At 38.5% G+C, this 23,695-nt stretch overlaps 1 protein-coding gene across 3 annotated transcripts; it reads left to right on the top strand.

Moving 5' to 3' along the window:
• The first annotated feature begins 1,720 nt into the window (after nt 1–1,720).
• On the top strand, nt 1,721–23,497 carry LOC116064197 (galactose-specific lectin nattectin-like). 3 transcript variants are annotated; one of them, XM_036003965.1, is made up of 7 exons: nt 1,721–1,737; nt 2,022–2,084; nt 3,960–4,049; nt 4,448–4,531; nt 22,342–22,392; nt 23,044–23,155; nt 23,238–23,497. In XM_036003965.1, exons 2-7 carry the CDS (start codon nt 2,022–2,024, stop codon nt 23,297–23,299), a joined length of 462 nt encoding a protein of 153 aa, XP_035859858.1. In that variant the 5' UTR covers nt 1,721–1,737; the 3' UTR covers nt 23,300–23,497. The 3 variants fall into 3 exon arrangements, with proteins under 3 accessions (XP_035859858.1, XP_031175117.1, XP_031175116.1); XM_031319257.1 differs by lacking the exon at nt 22,342–22,392 and having other exon boundaries at nt 4,448–4,582; XM_031319256.1 differs by lacking the exons at nt 22,342–22,392; nt 23,044–23,155; nt 23,238–23,497 and adding exons at nt 5,154–5,265; nt 5,364–5,564 and having other exon boundaries at nt 4,448–4,582.
• The last annotated feature ends 198 nt before the right edge of the window (nt 23,498–23,695 follow it).

A 23,695-nucleotide genomic window follows, 5' to 3' on the forward strand; every position in this document is an offset into this window, starting at 1 on the left:
ATTTGTATCTGAGTAATTTCCAAGCTTTTCCATTTGGATTCATAATTTGGAGCGCACCAGTATACTAAGGGTTTCAATTGTGCAGCATAATAGTAAGCATGGTAAAGCTCTTCCTCCCTTCTCTTTTTTCAGCTGTAGTGTCTTGAACTGAACTCTAGGTCTTCTACTGTTCCAAATGATCCTTGAAATCCAGGCATTCCACTCATCAATTGTTTTTGGGGTACCTCTAGAGGCAATGACTGGAAGAGATTTTAATTATTTCTATTCTATTACTCATATCTAGTGGGAGGAGGGTCCAGCTAGAGGTGTCATCTCTTTATTAACAAGGCTGTAGTTGTTTTCAAAAAGTTTTGACATATCTTTAGTAAGGTTTATTCCTAAATATTTCCCTTCTATATCTGAGTGGGGAGTATAGTTAAATGTGAGGGTTTAAGTTTTTTTTAATATTTAGCTTATATCCAGAGTATGAATTATATTTATTTAGTAATAATTCAGTTTTACAGTCGGCCCACTTCCTCTTTTGTCAGCGCTCTACACATCTGCCAGTGACTTTCAGATATGAACTTTCCTCTTTCAGCACCATTACTACTCAAGCCGAATGTAAACGGTGAAAAGCAAACAGTCAAAAACATGATCTATTTTATAACATAAAAGTACATATCAATACATTTATAGCAGTAATATAGTTTTAGCTGTTTTTTGCCAGGCTTTAGTTTTTCATTGTCTGTTTTCTTATTTCTGCCTCACTAACTCTAATGTCATTTCAGACTGCCACTCCCTCCTGCTCTGCATTACCTGCTGATCCCATTCACCTGGCCTGCCCCACCCCCATACTCACCTGCTCCTCATCAGCTAATCGAGCCCTCAGAATATCACAAGTACATTTCCTCAGTTCCTTGCCAGATTGTCTTGTGTGTTACTGCCAAGCTCTCCAGCATTTCTTAGTCTGTTGTTGCCTGTTCTGACCCTGCTTGTCTGCTTGTTTTTGGACCTTGGATTCTGCCTGCCCCTTGTCAGATGTTTGTCTGTGTTACTGGTCTCCCAGTTTGACCTTGCCTTGAATCTTGTTTGGTAAACTGAACGTTCCTTGCAACTCTGACTGTCTCACTGCGGTGCTATTGGGTTCTTGTCTGCCATTTTGTGAAACCTGACACCATTTCTCAGTCTACTTAAGAGCTCCGCTGCAACGTTGCGTTGCCGTGATGATTGTTTTGAGCGACTTATAAAACTCCACTGACAGTGGTCCCCCACGGCGGGAGGTAAATTTAGATAATATACAGTATCAAACACAAAACATTCAACAAGTACCGTGATCCAGTACTTTCACAGCAATAATCCTTGCATTGTCCTTTTGTCCTCCCAGGGACCTTACTGTTCAACTGGTTCAGATCCAACATTGGGTACATTAGTAGAATTAGTACTACTTCATATTATCGTAATGTAAAAAAGTAACTGTCAAATGATGAAGTGTGGAGTAGAAGTATAAAGTAGCATGAAAAGGAAGTAAAATACAAGTATGTTGGCTGCAGTACCTCTTACTGGAAGAAGTTTCATAAAAAGTGTTTCCTTGTTCATTTTTACATAAAAACATGTCAATCAGAGATTCAAACATGTTCTCAGGTTTACATATTTCAGATGCCACGGCGCTATGATAAACTATATAAAGACATTTTCTTTCAGTGACAGTCATCAGCTTGTTCTTCTCCTCTACTTGAGCCAATCAACCCCTCAGCAAAGGTAATTATATTTCAATTCATTATCACAATTTCATCTATTTTTAATAACTAATCATGTATTAATCGAAAGGACATTTTCTTTTTAAGAAAACTTGGTGTATTTAATAATTCGAAATTTGAATTATGAGATAATCTATCAAATATAAACCATATCTATATTATATAATACAATTATAACTAGCAGGATGCTTTCATTTGATGAATGGCTCATTAATGATCAGTTGCAGTCATTCATTGTCTGACATTATTTCTTTGTCTGCTGTTTGTTGACTTTGTTTAACACAGATGACGTCAGTCTTTCTGTTTGCTTTGTTGCTCTGTTTGTCCAGCGGACTGTTGGCTGCATATGTAAGTACACTCTTAACATTTTCTCAAACAAAGCTGCTCAGTTAGTAAACTGTTCTTCAATTTATTAAACAATGCTTGTTTCAACACTTTCAATGCTTTTTTTTAAATCCTTTCAACTTTTTTTTGATGGTAGTGTAATTTTTGACGCATTTCTGATGCTTTTGACACTCGCTAATCCAAGTGCTGGTTAATAATTTACAATAATGATCAAGCCAAACAACAGTTTAAACTACAATACATCAAATAAAACATGCACGTTGTTAATTGTCTCACACAATTACCTACAGCTCACATGAAAAGAGATAGAAATTCACACAAATTCATTTATTTTTAACTGCTTTCTATTAGTTCATACATTCACCAAGAAACACCATTCAAACTGTAAAATGTTCCACATCTTTTCTACATTCAGGGTAGTATTGAACTTTCAAATCCCATTAAAAGTTTTTAAAATATTCAACCTTGTTTGAGACTTAGAGAAAATGGCCTTCTGACATTTTTACATTAGTGTGTATTGGATGAAATGTTCAGACTCATGCAGGACCCAGCTGATAGACAGCAGAAGAAACAAAGTTCTTTTTACTTTGCTATAGCATCCACAATTTGAACTCTTCATTAAAATGTAGGGAAGGTCATGCCCTTTCTAACAATGGACTTAGGGAGGCAAAAAGACTTTCACATGAGGCACAGTGAGCTTCCAAAAAATGTTCATTAAACAGGTGGATGCAAACTCATGCAGCTGCAGAATGAGACGATCTGACAGAACCTGATTCACCAAATAAAGTTTCCTTTAACTAACAACAAAATAATTTGTTTTCTAATTTTAGTTATGCTTTAGTTTATGTTATTTTAACAGTTTATTGTTGTTCACATCAAAACATTTTATATTAACTTTTTGTTAATGATTAAGAAATCGTTTGTAAACCGTCAATATTTGGATGTCTATTAAAGTTTCAACTGATGAAAATAATACCTTGTTAATGGTTAATGAAGACTTTGTAAAGCATCTATAAACATTATTTAGATATTATCAAATAAAATAATCATCTCTTTAACAGATCGCCAACAAAAAGATTTAAAGGGGTCAAATAAATGTTACTTGATGCTTTATAAACCATTTATTAATCATTTATTTTAAGGATTAGTTATAGTTAACTTTATAATTGCCATTCACATAATGTTTATAAATGGTTTACAAAACAATTATTATTAATGACAAAGTATTAGCTATCTATTTGAAGTTATAAACTTATTATTGTAGATGACACTAAACTAATGATGAAATAACATTATTTACTAATAATGACTAAACATTATAAATCATAATTTCATTGCCTTTTAACAGTAAGATACCTATTAACTAAAGATTGATTGACTATAAATTTACCATTTATTAGTGATGGTTATTATAAAGTGTTTCCTTAAGTTCTCCTCATTGTCAGCAAAATGAAGCATGATTCAGGCATATCTTTCATGATGATGCTTGATGAGTTCTGTCTGAGATATGTCACTCATACGTACATTTTGTAACCCCACCCACAATCTTCCTAAACCTAACTGTCCCGTTATTGTGCTGCATGTCTGTTAAACGTGCACCAAAAAGTGAAACACCAGAGGGCTAGACGCTAAAGGAAACTTTGTGCGTCGCCAATGCACCTGACCAAGTATTGCTTTTTGACACGCTGGCGGACCCGTATTCAGGATTTTAGCAATACAAAGTTTATTCAGAACAGTATCTCTGACTCGTTGGGTTGCTCTGATTGTAGTCTTGCAATGCCAGCTCTATCTCCACAGCGCTGTGGAAGAACAATCCCGTAAATGAACAGTCGTCGAAATGGACTAGTTTGATTGTTTTTGGCGTGTTTGTTCATACAGGGTGCACCTTCCTGCCCTACTGATTGGACTTCGTTTGGCTCTCGCTGTTTCGCTTTCTACGGCCAGCCAAAGACCTGGATCGATGCAGAGGTACAGCAGTTTTATTTATTATAACAAATGTATGCTTAATACCAGTGTACTCCAATACTTTACTGCAGTAAAACTACTAATACCACACTGTAAAAATACTCTGTTAGAGTAAATTCCTGCATTGAAAGTATGTAAATATCATCAAGAAAATGTAGCTAGTTAAAGTATTAATACCAGTAACTAAGTAGCCTACATTTACTTTTAGTGTAATATACTATTTTCACAGTGTGGTATTAGTAATTTTACTGAAGTAAATGATCTGAATACTTCTTCCACTACTGATTAAAAGTATAAAAATGTTCCCTGTGACTGTAGAACTGCCGTGAGATCTGTTAATAATGTGATTATGTTTTTGTTTCTTTATAAACGTTTTAAACTGATTATATTGTCTCCATTAGCTCTTCTGCCAGAGCGCTGGTGGGCATCTGGCTTCCATCCACTCAGATGCGGAGCATGAATTCATCAGAAACAACACTAACCAAGTGTCCAGTACTGACAAAAATGCCTGGATTGGAGGCTTTGACGCAATGAAGGTGAGACTTTTATCATCACACAGGAAGTGATGTCGCTCATCTCTCAGCCGGCTCTCATGAAGAATTCATACATATGGCTGTGACAAGTAAAGCTCTGTAATCTGTATGTATTCCATGTATGTTTTATTGGCACATTGAGTGCTGCTGTATAAAGAGCGTGAAGATCCTCGTAGGGAGGAGGTTGGGAGGGATGTTTGGCTCCTAAAACACAGGACCTTCACCCAGGAAACAGATGATCATGTCCTGGGAGTGTTTTAATCCAAACTACCGTCTTTTTTTCTAATCTTAATTAGTCCTTCTGGTTTTTCTAAACTTTACTGTTCTCGCTGCATGACGCTCACTTTTTGTCTCCTAAAGTCAACTGTAATTTTGAAAGGACCGTCACTTCACGGTGCTCTGTACCTGGCTCACAGTCACCTTTTCTCTGCTAAATGTAACTATAAAGACCGTTAACCTTAACTGTCATGTGACCGGTAGAAAACAAAGAGGATCAACTTGTGGCCTGAATGAATATTACAACAACAAAAACTCTTGATTTTACTTCGACTTTAAACCAATCTTTCGCCTCCAGGAGGGTATGTGGATGTGGGCTGATGGATCCCAATTCGACTACCAAAGCTGGGCTGTGGGGAAGCCTGACCACAACGGTGGAACGGAGAACTGTCTTGAGATATACCCTGATGGTAAATAATACATGTAAAACATATTGTTGTATGTTGCAGTCTCAATTGTAAAAGTTTGACATTAAATGTAATTCATTGGTTGGAAACTCTCTCCACAGAAAACTGGAACAATGCGGCTTGTACCAACCAGGCTTCTTTCGTGTGCTCCAAGAACCTGTATGTGTAACGCGCCATCATGATGCCTCTACAGCTCATCTATAATCTCTATCATTGATTCTCTTTCAGTTTGTTCAGCAGACAGAAACAGCTCTCTGCTGACAGATGACTCACTTTCACTTGTTTATTATCTGAAGAGTTAGGGAACAGTTCACATTTGGGTTTAAAATTAGACAGAAACTGGCTCACTGAGCTGGACAAAAACAAATCAGTAATAGGACTTTTAATCTACAGTAAATAACACAAAATGAAATACAGAAAACATTTGAATACTCGCACATCTTTTCCATTTTAGTTTACTGAATATTATCTGTTATAAACAGCGCCCACTCATCTGATGAAATATTAACACAATAATTAGATTTCTCAGAGTTATTGTTCAGATCGATACAACTCTCATATGTGTACGCTAAATATGAAGTTCCCTCAAGCAGACGTTAGCCTAGCTTAGCATAAAGACTGGAAACAGCTAGCCTGACTCCATCCAAAGGTAAACCTACCAGACATGAGTGGTGATGATCTTTTTATCCAAAATGTCCAGATAAAAAATAAAAGTGTATATTTTGTCTGACCTTTCTGTGATACAAGAGGAGAATGCAACTGTAATAACACTTCATAATAACTATTAATAATTCATATAGTCCACTGGTTTAATGAACTGGTTACTTTTTATTCTTAAAACTGATGTGTTCTTTATTCAGCTGATTTCCTTTACTATATAATCAACTAAGCATTCAAAAATAAAAGACATATTGTCACAAAAACAGTGTCTGGTCCTGTTGTTGTTTTCTAAAAGGGACAAATCATTAATATTGACCTTGGGGGCTTGAACTCACAACCTTTGGGTCTAAAGACAAGAGCTGATCTCAGTGAGGTATTGGCCAGGTGATGAGACAACTGGCTTCATGACATCAAATAGAGAATGTCCAGGACTGCTTCAAGATGTTGAAATACTGTCACTAATTTCACTTTGTCTAGTAAGGTCTGTTATTTATTTTATTAAGTCGACCCGGGTCAATGGAATTGCAAAGCAAATGCAGGATTTTAAGATATATTTATATTAATATTGTCAAATTAATGAAACACTAGTAAGTTATTAGAATGTCTTTGTCTAGACCAGTGGTGGAATGTAACTACTTAAGTCCAAATGTTGAGGTACTTGTACTTTACTTGAGTCTTCTCTTTTCATGCTACTTTCTACTTCTACTCCGCTACATTTCAGAGAGAAATATTGTAGTTTTTACTCCACTACATTCATCTGACAGCTTTAGTTACTAGTTACTTTACACATTAAGATTTCTGCACACAAAACACATGTAGTTTATAAAATCTGATGTTTTATTATAAATGAAACTAGTCAACAATATAACGGCTACAAGTCCAGCTGAGATGATTAGACCATTAAACACACAATTGTTTGGATCCTTTACACTTTCTAAAATCGGAGGATTCTTCTTTATTTGTAATACTTTAAGTAGATTTTCATTTATAGTTTATAGTGTGGTATTAGTACTTTCACTTGAGTGAAGTATCTGAATACTTCCTTCATTGAGTTCTAGACAACATATAGATGCCTTTCATTTATTTAATTAAGTCTACCCGGGTTGACTTAATAACATGGCTTTATTAAACTGGTCTGATTGTTAATATGAATCAGGTGTGCTAATGCAGAGACACATTTAAAACATGCAGGACAGTCGTCCACAGCTTAATGCCTGATTAGATATATGTATGATCATCTTGCAACACCAGGGGCTCGAGCTCTAGAGCAATTCTCTACAGCTTTGTCTTCATCAGTATCCATTGGAGTCACAGTAGTAGTAAAACTGCTTCCTTTCATTCTGCTCTTTGACTGTGGTTTAAACTTGTTGGAAGTATTTAAGCCAACAACCTGTAGGCTTACACCGACAACAATTCCAAAGATTGGGTCAGCCAAGACTCTCACGTCTCTCAAGAAATGCAACCATGTTTGTGAAATGAGTTCTGTCATTTGAGGCTTCATAAATGTCATGAGCTTCGGCTCTCCATCGTTCTCTGAGCTTGAAGGGCAACTTATTTTTCTTTCTTTTTTTTCAATTTATTTATTCATTAGGGACCATGTACAATTTTAAACATAAATGTTACCATTTGATACATTGTACCAGAGTTCGCCTTAGGCTAATTTACATCTGCAGTCCCCTGGCAGGGCACAATAAAAAACATACAAACAACACATCCCCACTCCACCCCCATCCCATCCCCTACACACACACACACACACACACACACACACACAAACACCCAAACACATTTGGTCACCACCATATCAGTGTCAGTGGTTGCAGATTTGAGTGATCTTTAGGAACAATTTCAGTTGAGATTTAAAGCTCTTAATGGAACTGCAGCTCTTTATGTCATCTATTATTGCATTCCACTGTGTAGTGTCTTTAAAAGAAAAGGCAGATTGTCTAAAAGTTTGAAATAACCATTTAAATGTTAGTTGGTATTTAACTCTTGCATAAACTGATGTTCTTCCATTACATTACAACATCCACACAGGAATAATGCATAAGCTTGGAGAGCTTTGACATCCTGGGACTTGGTTGTTGTCCAAGAGAATAAACTTTTTCTATATATGCAGTAGCAATCTTGTACTTGTTCCCAAAATGCTCTTTAAGAAGACCCTTAGCCACAATGTAGCAATGTTCAGGAGCCATGTGTTGGCAGCTACATGGTCTCAGTGCACTTTACAATTAAAGGAACACAGAAATATCAGAGAGCAACAAAACAATTGAACAGCATTAAAGCAGTAATAATAAATACAGAACCAGCATCATGAGAGAATAACTGAAACAGTTTGTTTGGGAAAGACAGAAAGAATGGTGTGTTCTGGTTGGCTATAGTGTAATGAGTAGAGGTGGGTTATCAATCCCACTGTGTGTGTGTTTGTGTGTGTCTGTGTGTGTGTGTGTGTGTGTGTGTGTGTGTGTGTGTCTGTGTGTGTGTGTGTGTGTAATATTAGTTGCTTTTTTAACATGTAGTGGAAGGCCTTTCCAAAGGTTATGGGCATGGTAGGACAAGGCTCTTTAACAAACACTCTCATGAGTGTACGCTAAATATGAAGTTCCCTCAAGCAGACGTTAGCATAGCATAAAGACTGAAAACGGGGAAATAGCTAGCTTACCTTAGCATAAAGACTGGAAACAGGGGAAAACAGCTAGCTTAGCTTAGCATAAAGACTGGAAACAGCTAGCCTGACTCCGTCCAAAGGTAAACCTATCAGACATGAGTGGTGATGATCTTTTTATCCAAAATGTCCAGATAGAAAATAAAAGTGTATATTTTGTCGGACCTTTCTGTGATACAAGAGGAGAATGCAACTGTAATAACACTTCATAATAACTATTAATAATTCATATAGTCCACTGGTTTAATGAACTGGTTACTTTTTATTCTTAAAACTGATGTGTTGTGTTCTTTATTCAGCTGATTTCCTTTATTATATAATCAACTAAGCATTCAAAAATAAAAGACATATTGTCACAAAAACAGTGTCTGGTCCTGTTGTTGTTTTCTAAAAGGGACAAATCATTAATATTTACCCTGGGGGCTTGAACTCACAACCTTTGGGTCTAAAGACAAGAGCTGATCTCAGTGAGGTATTGGTCAGGTGATGAGACAACTGGCTTCATGACATCAAATAGACAATGTGCAGGACTGCTTCAAAATGTTGATGTTGAAATACTGTCACTAATTTCACTTTGTCTAGTAAGGTCTGTTATTGATTTTATTAAGTCGACCCGGGTCAGTTGAATTGCAAAGTGCAAAAATGGAATGAAGCCCATTCACGGCAGACAGCAGAAACACAGGAGCCAAACAAGTCCACCCACCCTCCCCGGAAGAACACAAGTGCACAAGCTTTGTAACAGCTCCTGTGGCGCGTCTCTTATGGGAGTTGTAGTTTTAAAGTATATTGGTATATTTCTCAAAAGTAGAAGTTGGCAGTGTAGAATTTTGGATACACCCTGAGGAACATGGTGTCATCACATTTTAAAAATTGTATCGTTAAATAGGTGAAAATAGCTTATTATCATATTTGACAGTGCTTACAGTGGGTAAACTTTGGTGACCATATCTACATGACAGCTGAGGTCCAGAGCTTTCTATAACAGCTGGTCCTATGTGTGTAGTACCTTCTATAACAGCTGGTCCTATGCGTGTAGCACCTTCTATAACAGCTTGTCCTATGTGTGTAGTACCTTCTATAACAGCTGGTCCTATGTGTGTAGTACCTTCTATAACAGCTGGTCCTATGTGTGTAGTACCTTCTATAACAGATGGTCCTATGTGTTTAGTACCTTCTATAACAGATGGTCCTATGTGTGTAGTACCTTCTATAACAGCTTGTCCTATGTGTGTAGTACCTTTTATAACAGATGGTCCTATGTGTGTAGTACCTTCTATAACAGATGGTCCTATGTGTGTAGTATCTTTTATAACAGCTTGTCCTATGTGTGTAGTACCTTCTGAACAACAAGACAAGAGCAACCTACACACAACCCTATATGCATTATATAATGAAGCTATTCCACAACCCCTGCAGCCTCAAGCAACATTATTTAAAGTTTTAATTGAGGTAGGTCCGAATAGGCCTATAGTTTTGAAATGTTAAGTTTACATTGGGGTACCCTATATCTTCTTCCAGAGGATAAGAGATCATCTGGCATGAAGAATAACGATAGATCAGACCATATTCTCTGTGCTTGCCTGGAGAGACAGCCACCTGACACGCAAGCTTTAAATGAGATGGTTTTAGATATTGCCATGCTGACTTATGAATATGCTCTGTAATGCAGCCTTGTATAACATAAACCCTCTGATTCACTGTGAGTGTCTACTCTAAATGATAACACACACTTTCAACATGGGCCTTCCAGCCAGGTGTTGTTTATATGAACACCAAGGTGCATATAGAAGCAGAGCCCATTGATTGGTTCATCATTTATGACCTCTGACACCCTCTGACCCATGTCACGACCAACTCCTCAGTTTGTGAAATGGTTGAATGAGATTGTTGGCATGGCACCACTGCATAGATGTCTCTATTTCAGCAGAAATGCAAAAGTACTTGTGTCTGTGTGCAGTATACAGGCTGAGGTAGAAGTGTGCCAAAATGCCAAAACACATGTTGTATATGTACACATACCCATACAAAGCTATATACATCTTACTATGTGAACAAAAACCTCGGCAACAATCTGCTTATCCTTTTACTTTCCTGAAAATGCTTCCTAAAACTAGTCCCTTCTTAGTTTTGAAAAGGTAGTCTCTCAGTAAAGGCTACAAAGGTTAGGATGGCTACAAGCTGTAACCATGGTGATTGATATGAGGATAATTTTCTGAATATAATTATTAATATGTTAGGCCTGCCATATATTGATATTTCAAAAAAGTAATTTATTTAAAACAACTAATAACGCAATGTGATATTAAATCAAGTCCCACACATAAATATGCTCATGTTTTTAGTCTTTGCTATTAACATTCATTAACTGCAAAATTAGAAAATTGTGTTTGTAAATAACTATGCATGGAAAATAAAATAAAAAAAATGCTTCTCTTTGTATATAGTTTATTTTTGCCTTTTTGCATTTCTTTAAGTCAAAACAAATGCAAATTAATCAAACAAGCCATTAGGCTGTATTTATAAACACTCAACTGTAGATTTTTTATACAGTATATATATAAGGCAAATCAAAGTGCTTAGCATAAAACACTATTTTTTCATTATTGGTGTTTTTATTGTGTAAATTCTCACATACAACGTGCAACATTCTTTCACATACGCGGAGTGGTAATTACTACGTCACTTCCGCTGATTTTTTAAAACGTTATTACGGTGCATAACTTACTGGAACAAAGCTGAGCAACGAGTTGTTGCAGGTGACAAAACCACTGATTAAATATGTACATTGAAGCGATATTGACGTTAAAGACCCTCTGATCGCTGTCCGATTCTCTGAAATGAATGCCCGCATTGCATTGTGGGATATTGGCTTTGAATGCGTCTAGCTCAGATCATAACGTAATGTTATATATTATAGCATACTGCAATATTTCTCCGGTAATAAGACTGAAATAATATTATTAAAATAAAGAAATGAATACCATGATAACATCTAAATAAATGTTGATAGATGTAGCGTTATAGTTTTAAAAATATACGTAAATAAACAAAAAAGCAACCCAGCTTCCCTGCCCGAAATAGACCAAAATAATAACATTAAAAGAAATACATATAAACAATGATAAATGTGAATAAATGTTGATTAAAACAGCTGTTATTGGACTAAAAATACCAATAATAAAACTGTCACAGATTTCGAGTTAAGGAGGGCGTGTTTTTTCTTTCGTCTATATCCGACGGTGAGGGATTAACATGAATATCTATCTGACAGCCCCCGCCCCCCGTCGAAAAACAACGCAACAGCTACACCTCTTTCTTTGAAACTTAATGCCAGGGGTCCTTGACCATGCGTCAGACATTTGATGAGTAGGGAGTGAGACTGTGTTGATCATTCCTACCACAGGCAATAAAACTCTTTAACACTTCACGCATCACTGAGTGTTAGATAACATTTATACACAATACAATATGGCAGATGACAAGATGGTAGATTCTACATTTTTATTCATCACTTGTATATATGTTTGTACATTCTTTCCTTTGTATTTTTTATCTTTATTTTTGAATAGTTGTTCTTGTATTCTATCCTATTTATTATCTCCTGTATATTCTTTGTGTGCTGTGTGTCTTATATTTTGTCACTATAGCACTGAATATTCCACCTTAGGGATCGATAAAGTCTATTCTATTCTATTCTATTCTATTCTGTGACACAGCAGACACTCAAAACCAAGGCCGCCCAATTTGGGGTCCGCAGGCCAAGTTTAACCCGTGCTCCCTTTATTTTGGCCCACCATGGCTTTTGACATGCTCATGCTTATTCTCCTTATTTTGAAAGGGCTGTAAAATCCTAACTGTAAAGACTACGAAAAATACATTTTGTGCAGCTAAAAAGTATTTAATCTGAGTTTTACGCGAAAGGGTTATCAGCTCATTGCCCAAGCTTTCCATTTTTGTTATATAATAGTAGCACTCTTAACCCTTGTGTTGTCTTCCCGTCAACCATGAAAAAAACACTTTAGTTGTCTTTCAGTCACTTTTTCGAAGTTTGGTATTTTGATGTTTTTTTTCCCGTTGTTTATGGTCACTTTTTCTAACATTTTAATCGCTTTTTCTGAAGTTTTTTTTTGTCACTTTTTCAATGTTATTTTTGATGTTTTTCACGCTTTTTTTTGCAGTTTTGACCGAGTTTTTTTTTCATAGTTTTGTTCGACGTCCCATATTTTCTGATATAAAAAGACTTTGATAACGGGTCAAATTTAACCCGAGGACAATATGAGGGTTAAATGTGCATTAATATTGTGAGCAGATCAAACCTGTGCTCCAGAGACCATATTTGTATAACATCTAAAGCTAAATGTAGCTCTTAACTGGCTGAGTCAGATGGTGATTGGCCTCGCATGTCCAGACCTTTCTCCACAGCGCTACAGAGGACGGTCTGGCTAGTCCACACAGCATTCCTGGATGGGAGAAAAACGTGCTCTGGTTTATTGCCATTTCTTTAAACCAATCACAATCAACTTGGGCGGTGCTAAGCTCCGGACAGAGCCACTGTGCCTCTGCTAAATAGTCTCAGGAAGGAACTTGTTTTGGTGGAACATGTGTACGTTCAAAAGTAGTTTTAGTCAGCAGAAAACTCAGATTGGACAGATAGTCTAGCTGTCTGGATTTACCCTGCAGAGATCTGAGAGGCAGTTAACCATAGTCCTTAGAAATCCAGCGGAATCACGGTAATGAAAAATTGTTGATATAGACTAGATGGTGATAAACACTACATTGGCGAAAACCAGTCCAGTTGGGTTGGGAACCGGAGCGTTGCTGGTTCAAGTCCCCATATGGACCAAAGTATGGTGGTGAACTGGTAGCTGTAGAGATGCCAGTTCACCTCCTGGGCACTGCCAAGGTGCGCTTGAGCAAGGCACTTAACGTCCAACTGCTCTGGGCATTTTTCTATGGGCAGCCCCCTCACTCTGACATCTCTCCATTAGTGCATATGTGTGTAATTCAGGCCTGTGTGTAATGTGTATAATAATAACAGAGTGAGAACATTGTAATTTCCCCTGCGGGATTAATAAAGTATAAATTATTATTATTATTATTATTATTAAAGGCTGGACTACAATAGAGCTGTTTGGAGCAGTTTGTGAACAGTGTTTTCTGTTGGAGATAGTAAGTCCCTTTGGGGTGCTTTTTCACTTTGTAAACTTATAACGTGCACAAAAAAGATATATAACACAATAAAGGAAAGGGAAAAGCCAAAAAGCATAATATGAGCACTTTAATACCAGTGTACTCTAATACTTTACTGCTGTAAACTAACCCCCAATTTCCACCGGCTGCGTAACGGCTGCGTAGGGGAGTCAGTAGGTTTCCATTAAAGTCAGTGTGTGTATTTCCACTGACTGCAGAACGTCTGCGTTCCGACTACGTCCCAGCTCCGGCGGTCTGCAGCCCTCCGGAGCAGATACCCAGAGCTTCTATTTTTCCCGGACGCCAGAGAGCTCCGCAGCAATTCAGCACACGGCAGATAGTGAGGACAGGAAGTTGAGCATAGAAACAAAATAAACATCCGGTCAATTTTCAAAATAAAATACACCGTGCTCACGGCGGATCATATTTCCCTGCACTACACCTTGAAAACACAGCTCAGAGTAGTTTCCCCTCTACTCCTCTGGATGGAAACAAACTGTTGTTGGTTTTGTGGTTCTATTCTACGTGAATTCGCGAGACCTTGTGGGTCCTCGTGTAGAGCTTAGATCGGGCCCAAAAAATCAAGCCCGACCCTACCCGAGCCCGTGCATGTTGTGTCTGAGCCCGGCCCGGCCCGACACATTAACTGTGATTATGAGCCCGATTTAAACCCGACAATCTTTTAATCCGTGAGCCGTTATAAATGACGTTGTCAACTACAATTCATGCATGTAGCCTAAACTGCGCTGTTTGTTTATTCAGAATGGAATGGATCCCAAATGGATCCGAATGAAGAAACGTAAAAAAAAACTCAATGCATTTCTCTGTGAGGGCTTGCCTCGCCCTCAGGGGTAGCCTATGCTTGGAGAAGACAAAAGAGGACGTTGAAGGCCGACTATCACCTTTTCTGCCACGTCGAGCCTGCTTCATGTGTCTGTTCATCGTCCAAGTCCAAGCCACACTTAATGCACTCGACAAAGACAACATATATGTTGTCACTGCCCACAACTTGTTTAAAATGGTTCCATACCTCCGACTTTCCTCCAAACTTGCTCAAAGTTAATTCTCCTGTTTTTATTTTTTCTTTATATCCTCAAGCTCCATGCTACACACAGCCCAGCAGGCCCGGTGTGACGTGTACGAGCGGAGGAGACTCCGCGCATGACACATGTTACATGTTGTAACTGTAGTCCAACTTTTTTCTAACTTTTTGGACACATTCGTTACTTTGGCTTAACTATAGACTATATAGATAATATTTCTGATTATGGCATAGCTTTCTCCCCACCCAATTAGGCTAATAAAGTAATGATAAAAAAAATAAAAAAAATGCTTGATCAAGGGCCCGGCCCGGCCCGGCCATAGGATAGTGGCGGAAAATAACGGCCCGGTTCGGGCTCAGGCAGAGAATTTAACCTCTATCTTCGTGACTACAACTGTCAGTCATGGCTGCAGCCGTGCCGCAACAAATCCGGACCTGGTGGGTATTGACGGACGGTGAGGCACGCAGCCGACACGAAGCGGAGCCGGTCTGCAGACGTTCTGCATTCAGTAGAAATCCGGAGCTACTTATACCAGATCATGTAAAAATACATTTACAGTGAAAGTCCTGCATTGAAAATAATAATTTTACTGCAAAAAAGGATCTGAATACTTCTTCCACTGCTGTGGTTTGCCCCATCCAGCCCCATTTAGACCAACCCCTGCACACTTTAAAATATGTTCTGTTATTCTGTAAAGTGTTAGAAGATGTTTACAGCAGTCTTTCATTCTAAGCCTGAAACATTTCTACATGTCTGAAGTCATGTTGTAGAAGGGTTGTATTAAATGATAAATAGTCATTAAAATGTGTGGCGTGGAACAACTTAAAGAAACAAAAAGATATATGTTCAATATTCATGTTTTTATTCTTTTACTGTTTAAAGGTGTAACTTGTTTAATATTATCTGTTATATCTCTTGTGAACTTACTTGGGCTGCATCAATTTGTATGTCAAAAGAACAATGTACCATTGTTACCTTGCAGGTGAATTCAAGGTAACAATGTACCATTGATGCAAGGTAACAAAGGTACATTGTTACCTTGCATTCAGACCTCATAACTGGATAGTTTCCTTGTTTCTTTGCCAAAAGGAATGAAACGTACATTTTGTGCAGTTAAAAAGTACTTAATCTGAGTTTTATGGCAGTATAAAGAAAGCACAGTGCAGGTAAACTTCCCTATAAAATAAATACATAAGGTTTATCTACCAAGCATTACCATAAATAGTAAAGATTCTTTAACATCCATGTGTCTGCGGTTTGTGTTAGGGTCAGAGAGGACAGAAAAGCACACTTTAGAGAAAGAAAAACACTCATTGGTAAAGCACAGGGTTATTTTGAAAATACAGATTTTGATTAATTTGTTTAATTTATCTCATATTTATAAAGTGAACAGGTAAGGGTGAAATTGGAATTACACAAATAATCACAAACAACTGCTCTTTAAAGATTAATAATATCTATTTCACTTCAGTAATATTAATTTTCAATCATAGGGAGGTTGGTCGGGGTGGTGGATGGGTCAAACAACACAGGACTTTCACGCAGGTCCCGGCATGGCATTGTCCTTTGTCCTCCCAGGGACCTTGCTGTTCAACTGGTTTGGATCCAACACTGGGTAGATTATACGTATTAGTACTACTTCATATTATCGTTAACCTGATCTCACAGAATTCCGTGAAATTAACACGGCCCCTTAACTCAAAAATGTTTGGCAGTTTTACAGAACCACAAAAAATTCCGTGATGGGCCCACGGCAGAATTTCGTGAAATGAAACATGTAACATGACAAAGGAGACATCATTGCTTACTAATAAAATACAGTAAATCAATAGTTCCGCAGACACAAAGAAAAATATAAAAATCAATAGATCAATAAAACTAAATAAGGCAGCAGACCTGTATTGCTACTACTTATTTAATATACGTATAGCTGCTGGGACAAAGCTGTTTCTGTATTGCTTAGTTTTACAGGGTGGTACTTTAAACCTGCATCCCGACGGTAGGAGCTGAAATTCACTATGTAAAGGGTGGGAGTGGTCTTTCAAAATAGTTCCAGCTATCCTTTGTAACTGTTTAGAATACAGGGATTCTGGGTTGAGCTGTGGCTTTCCTATAAGCTTACTGGACCACTTCACAATTTGATTCAGATGATTCCTATTTTTAAGAGACAAGTTCCCAAACCATAACACCAGGCAAAAAGACAAAACAGATTCAATAAAAGCATGATAAAATAGGGTCATCAAGGTTCTGTCAATATGGAAGGAGGACGGTTTTCTCAGGCAAAACAATCGCTGGTTTACCTTTTTATATACAGTGTCACAGTTTGCCTCAAAAGTCAGTTTCCTGTCAATGGTCGTTCCAAGATATTTGTAGGTTTGAACACACTCCACTATTTGACCCTTTATGGTGGAGACTTCTTGTTCTTGGGGGAGTTTTCGAAAATCAATAAGCATGTCTTTTGTTTTGGAGATATTCATCTGGAGGAAGGATTTTTCACACCACTCAACAAAGTCCTGGATGACTGGGCCATGGCCAATTTCATGGTCTTGCAGCAGACCAACAATTACAGAATCATCTGCATACTTTAAAATTGTTCAATTCTCTCTATTACTGCTACACATATCCGTGTAGAGGATGAACAAGAGAGGGGACAGCACACATCCTTGTGGGGAGCCAGTGGAGGAGCATACCTCGTCAGACAGTGCTCTGTTCACTCTCACTCTTTGTGTTCTGTTAGTTAAAAAGTCCAGAATCCAGCCAACAATATTATGACTTAGATCAAGTTGTTCTAAAAGTCTCTTTGTTAGAATGTGGGGTTGATTTTTATTAAATGTGGATGAAAATTCGATAAATAAAAGCCTGGCATGTGTTCCCCTTCCTTCCAGATGTTTAAGAAGCAAATTCATTAAAGTGACTGTGGCGTCCCCTGAGTGGCCTATAGGCAAACTGCATTGGATCCAAAACATACTCGTTTTTTTTTTAAATTTGAGACCTCACCAGATTCTCAAAAGTTTTCATAAGAAGTGATGTAAGTGCAAACAAAGTTCTTTAGCACAGGATTTGAGTAATTGACCACAGATGTTGTCAGGTCCGCAACTCTTAATTGTCCTTATTCAAAGGAAGGCCTTTTCAATGTCTTTTTGTTCAATATAAAAACAATTGCTGACTGTCTTTAAGTTTGTGACTCGCTTCCTGTATTTTTTGCTAAAGTTAAAAGTATCAAACCGAGAATAAAAACAATTTAGAGCATTCGCAAGACCAAAATTGGAGTCAAAGTCGTCTAAAGTGACAGTACTACGGCTCTTTGGTTTACTGAGGCCTGCAATGGCTTTCATACTTGACCAAGGTGAGCCAAGGTTATTTGGAGCCTTCTTGTTTTCCAATTTTAATTTTTAGTTATGTTTTGCTCTCAAAATCTCTAGTTTCAATTCCTTAGTGGCTATTTGCAATTCAGAAGTTGCTCCATGTTTAATCAGAATCAGAATCAGAAAGGGCTTTATTGCCAAGTACGTTGCACATACGAGGAATTTGTCATGGTGTTGCTGGAGCATGTCACACATACAGATATAAGAAGGATAAAAAGAATATAAACAATATAAGTATAAACATATACACACAGTACGTATTAATAACGATAAAATAAATTTAAATAAATAGTAAAATAAGTTAAACAGTAGTAAAAAAAGTAGTAAAAAGGAACGCTACAGCAGAGTGGGTACAGTAGCATGAGAGGTGGGGTGTGGAGAGAGTCAGGATGGATTCCGGGCCTTGTTTAGAAGGCTAGTGGCGGAGGGGAAAAAACTGTTTATGTGGTGTGAGGTTTTGGTCCTGATGGACCTCATTCTCCTGCCAGAGGGGAGTGGCTCAAAGATCTTGTGTCCGGGGTGGGAGGGGTTCATCAAAGGCAGCGGAGTCTGCTTGAGGCGCAGCTTCCTCAGCCGTAATCGGATGCCACCTGGCTTTCCCCCGCTTCCATCTCTGCCTACTCTTCTCCCTTGTTCTGCCATAAGTTTTATTACAGTCTCTTAGGATGAGGTTTGGTAGCTGTAGCGTGATGTCTGACACGCCAGCTGGCCTCACAAGGTTAAGTTGCAGAAGCTCATTTCTGCTGTATTGCCTCCTGGCTCCACTGGCAATATTGACTTCCCAGGTTAGCAGGAGAAATAGCAGGAGTGATAGCGCATGACAATAGAAGTCCATTTTCGATAACAGTAAAGAGCACCTTGTACCCCTGAATCATGTCGAAACAGCCATGAAGACACAAACAAACAGAAGTATGCCTGGTAGTAGTAGCACCAATCTCTCAAGCCAAACTCACTCACTCACTCACTCACTTCTTCATATTATAATTTTTTAATGTAGAAAGTAACTTTAAGTGTCAAATGATGAGATGTGGAGTAGAAGTATAAAGTAACATGAAAAGGAAGTAAATTTAAAGTCAAGTATGTTGGCTGCAGTACCTCTTACTAGAAGAAGTTTCATAGTGTGTTTCCTTGTTCATTTTTACATAAAAACATGTCAATCAGAGATTCAAACATGTTCTCAGGTTTACATATTTCAGATGCCATGGCGCTATGATAAACTATATAAAGACATTTTCTTTCAGTGACAGTCATCAGCTTGTTCTTCTTCTCTACTTGAGCCAATCAACCCCTCAGCAAAGGTAATTATATTTCAATTCATTATCACAATTTCATTTATTTTTAATAACTAATCGAAAGGACATTTTCTTTTTAAGAAAACTTGGTGTATTTAATAATTCGAAATTTGAATTATGAGATAATCTATCAAATATAAACCATATCTATATTATAGAATACACGTATAACTAGCACGATGCTTTAATTTGATAAATGGCTCATTAATGATCAGTTGCAGTCATTCATTGTCTGACGTTATTTCTTTGTCTGCAGTTTGTTGACTTTGTTTAACGTCTTTCCACAGATGACGTCAGTCTTTCCATTGGCTTTGTTGTTCTGTTTTTCCAGCGGACTGTTGACTGCATATGTAAGTACACGCTTAAGAAATAAATCACTAAAATAACAAAAAAAAGATCTGGCAGCTCATTTCCCAGACTTTAGTATGTACAGTAAAAATAAATGTTCTCTTATTTAAAATTCTCTCATACAAAGCTGCTCAGTTAGTAAACTTCTGAGAAGAAATCTGTTCTTTAAGTAATTAAACAATGGTTGTTTCAACATTTTCAACGCTTTTTCTTTATCCTTTCAACATTTTAATTTATTTTTTTATGGTTGGTGCTTTTTTTGATGCTTCTTATATTTTAGATGCATAAGGGGAAAGGTTACCTCCCCTTTCTCTGCTTTGCCCGCCCAGAGAATTTGGCCCCCCATGAGAGAGAGAGAGACATCATGGCTTTCAAACGAGCAAAGTGGCAGTTGGTCAAGGCCACACCCCAACCCTCCACCTTGCCCCCCCCCTCTCTCCTCCTCAATAGCATTTAAAGCTACAGACACAGAAATGGCACATCCTAAGGATAGCTCATTGTGGGACTGGCTCTAGTGGCTGTAATTCTGCACCTGCACTGAAGAATATGCGTCGGTCCTATTTCTAGCATGCACACGTTTTTGGCACGTGTCAGGCAGTGTGTAAGCTCTAACCTGTTAACATGGGAGCCGAAATATAAACGGATACGCCACGTAGCTGACATGCTCACGCCACGCAGCCAGTATGTAGCCGGCCTAACTGTCCCGTTCTTGTGCCGCATGTCAGTTAAACGTCCCGACCCAGAGCACCAAAAAGTGAAAGACCAGAGGGCAAGATGCTAAAGGAGACTTTTTGCGTCGCCAATACACCTGACCAAGCATTGCATTTTGATACGCTGGTACGCTGGTATTCAGGATTTTAGCAATACAGAGGAAGTTTATTCAGAACAGAATCTCTGACTCGTTGGGTTGCTCTGATTGTAGTCTTGCATTGCCAGCTCTATCTCCACAGCGCTGCGGAGGAACAATCCGTATATGAACAGTTGTCGATATAGACTAGTCTGATTGTTTTTGGCGTGTTTGTTCCTACAGGGTGAAGCTTTCTGCCCTCCTGGTGGGACTCAGTTTGGCTCTCGCTGTTTCACTTTCTACGGCCAGAGAAAGACCTGGATCAAGGCAGAGGTACAGCAGTTCTTTCTATCATAACACATGTATGCTAAATACCAATGTACTCTAATACTTTACTGCAGTAAAACTACTAATACCACACTGTAAAAATACTCTGTTAGAGTAAATGTCCTGCATTGAAAGTATGTAGATATCATCAAGAAAATGTAGCTAGTTATAGTATTAATACCAGTAAACGTATGGGTCATAGTGACCCGAAGCGCAACGCCAGGCCAATACAAAAAGTCAACTAAACTGAACGGGTCATTGTGACCCGATGGACAACATAAGGGTTAACGGATCGGACAATGGCGCTTTGCCGGCATCTGCTGACAAAACGCGCTATAACATGCACTAAAACCCCAGTGACCGCCACAGGAAACTGAGATGGATGCTTTTCCACCCGTTGGATGTTTTTTTTTGATGAAATGTGGTCTGTGAGCTTTTTCTTTCTCTTTTTTTTATTTTTATCAATGAATGAGTGGTCTATGAGACAGCCAAAGAACGGTTCCAGAGGAGAGACAGTCGACACTCAGAAGCCTCTGCCAGCCTCGTGAGCACGGCTGCCTCTTTCTCCTTGGCACCAAGCGGGTGTTCATTTCGTGGCGGTCCATGACCCTGTGATTGACTTGCTGCCTGGCCACACATTATCCCCAACGGGATTGTTTTTGTCAAAGATGTGCATCAGTGCACATGTTCGGTGTGCCTGGACATGGACTCTTGCTACGTGTGCTGCGTGTGCTGTAGAACGTAGTGAAATATCTAAACACATCAGTGAAATGAGAGACACAAACGTGTTCATTATCATGATCGGGTTTATTTTCTATTTCAATGGGAACAATTCACGTTTCATTGTCGTACATGCGCTGCGATGCTGTGTCAGAGTGGTCCTCGGGGCTGTCTTCATCACCGCATGGGCACCGTGTCAGGATCCCCAGGGCTCGCTCCACTGTCGCCACTTGAGCTTTCTGTCGGCGGCGACGACCGCTGTGGTCTTCACTCTTAGCTTGGCCTCGCCTCGCTTGACGCTGGTGACGATGCGTGCTCCACTTGCCGGGCGGCTGGGTATAGCACGTGTCTCTGGGGATAGTTGTGTAGGCTTTTCACTGTGGGGTCTACGTAGCAAGACCCTACATTTACTTTTAGTGTAATATAGTATTTTTACAGTGTGGTATTAGTAGTTTTACTGAATTAAATGATCTGAATACTTCTTCCACCACTGATTAAAGTGTAAAAATGTTCCCTGTGACTGTAAAACTGCCCTGAGATGTGATTATGTTTTTGTTTCTTTCTAAACATTTTTAACTGATTATATTGTTTCCATTAGTTCTTCTGCCAGAGCGCTGGTGGGCATCTGGCTTCCATCAACTCAGATGCGGAGCATAGATTCATCAGATACTACATTAAGCAAGTGACCGGTGAAAACCCACCGGCCTGGATCGGAGGCCATGACCTAGTGCAGGTGAGACTTTTATCATCACACAGGAAGTGATGTCACTCATCTCTCAGCCTGTTCTCATGATGCACTTGTACATATAGCTGTGAAAAGTAAATAATCTGTATGTAGTCCACATATTTATTGCTGTCAGCAGCACTGACTGCTGACTGCTGCTGTATAAGAGTGTGAAGTCCTGAAGAAGTTAAGGAGAAAACACAATTGTGGAGTGTTTTAATCCAGACCACCATCTTTTTCCAATCTTAACTAGTCGCGGGAGCAGAGTTCATGTCCAGGAAGAAGTTAAGGAGAAAACACAAGACTTTTACACAGGAAACAGGTGTTCATGTCCCGCGAGTGTTTTAATCCAAACCACCATCTTTTTTCTAATCTTAACTAATCGTTTTGGTTTTTCTAAACTTTACTGTCGTCGCTGCATGACGCCCACTTTTTGTCTGCTAAACTCAAATGTAACTCTGAAAGGACCATCACTTCACGGTGCTCTGTACCTGGCTCACAGTTATCTTTTCTCTGCTAAATTTAACTATAAAGACCGTTAACATTAACTGTCATGTGACCGGTAGAAAACAAGGAGTATCCTCTTGTGGCCTGAATGAGTATTACAACAACTACAACTCTTGATTTCACTCTGACTTTAAAACAATCTTTCTCCTCCAGGAGGGTATCTGGATGTGGACTGATGGATCCCAATTCTACTACCAAAGCTGGGGTGGTGGGGAGCCTAACAACTGTTGTGGAGGGGAGAACTGTCTTCTGATAAACTGGAGAGGTAAAAAACAACATTTAAAACGTCTTGTTGTATGTTGCATTTTTAAATATGAAAGTTAAATGGTTGGAAACTCTTTCTACAGATAACTGGAACGACGGGACTTGTAGCTCCCAGCTTCCTTTCGTGTGCTCCAAGAACCTGTAACTCTAACGAGCCATCATGATGCCTCTACAGCTCATCTATAATCTCTATCATTGATTCTCTTTCAGTTTGTTCAGCAGACAGAAACAGCTCTCTGCTGACAGATGACTCACTTTCACTTGTTTATTATCTGAAGAGTTAGGGAACAGTTCACATTTGGGTTTAAAATTAGACAGAAACTGGCTCACTGAGCTGGACAAACACAAATCAGTAATTGGACTTTTAATCTACAGTAAATAACACAAAATGAAATACAGAAAACATTTTTAATACTCGCACATCTTTTCCATTTTAGTTTACTGAATATTATCTGTTATAAACAGCGCCCACTCATCTGATAAAATATTAACACAATAATTAGATTTCTCTCTGAGAGTTATTGTTCAGATCAATACAACT

Source organism: Sander lucioperca, chromosome 8, assembly GCF_008315115.2.
Source record: "Sander lucioperca isolate FBNREF2018 chromosome 8, SLUC_FBN_1.2, whole genome shotgun sequence".
NCBI classification, from domain to species: domain Eukaryota; kingdom Metazoa; phylum Chordata; class Actinopteri; order Perciformes; family Percidae; genus Sander; species Sander lucioperca.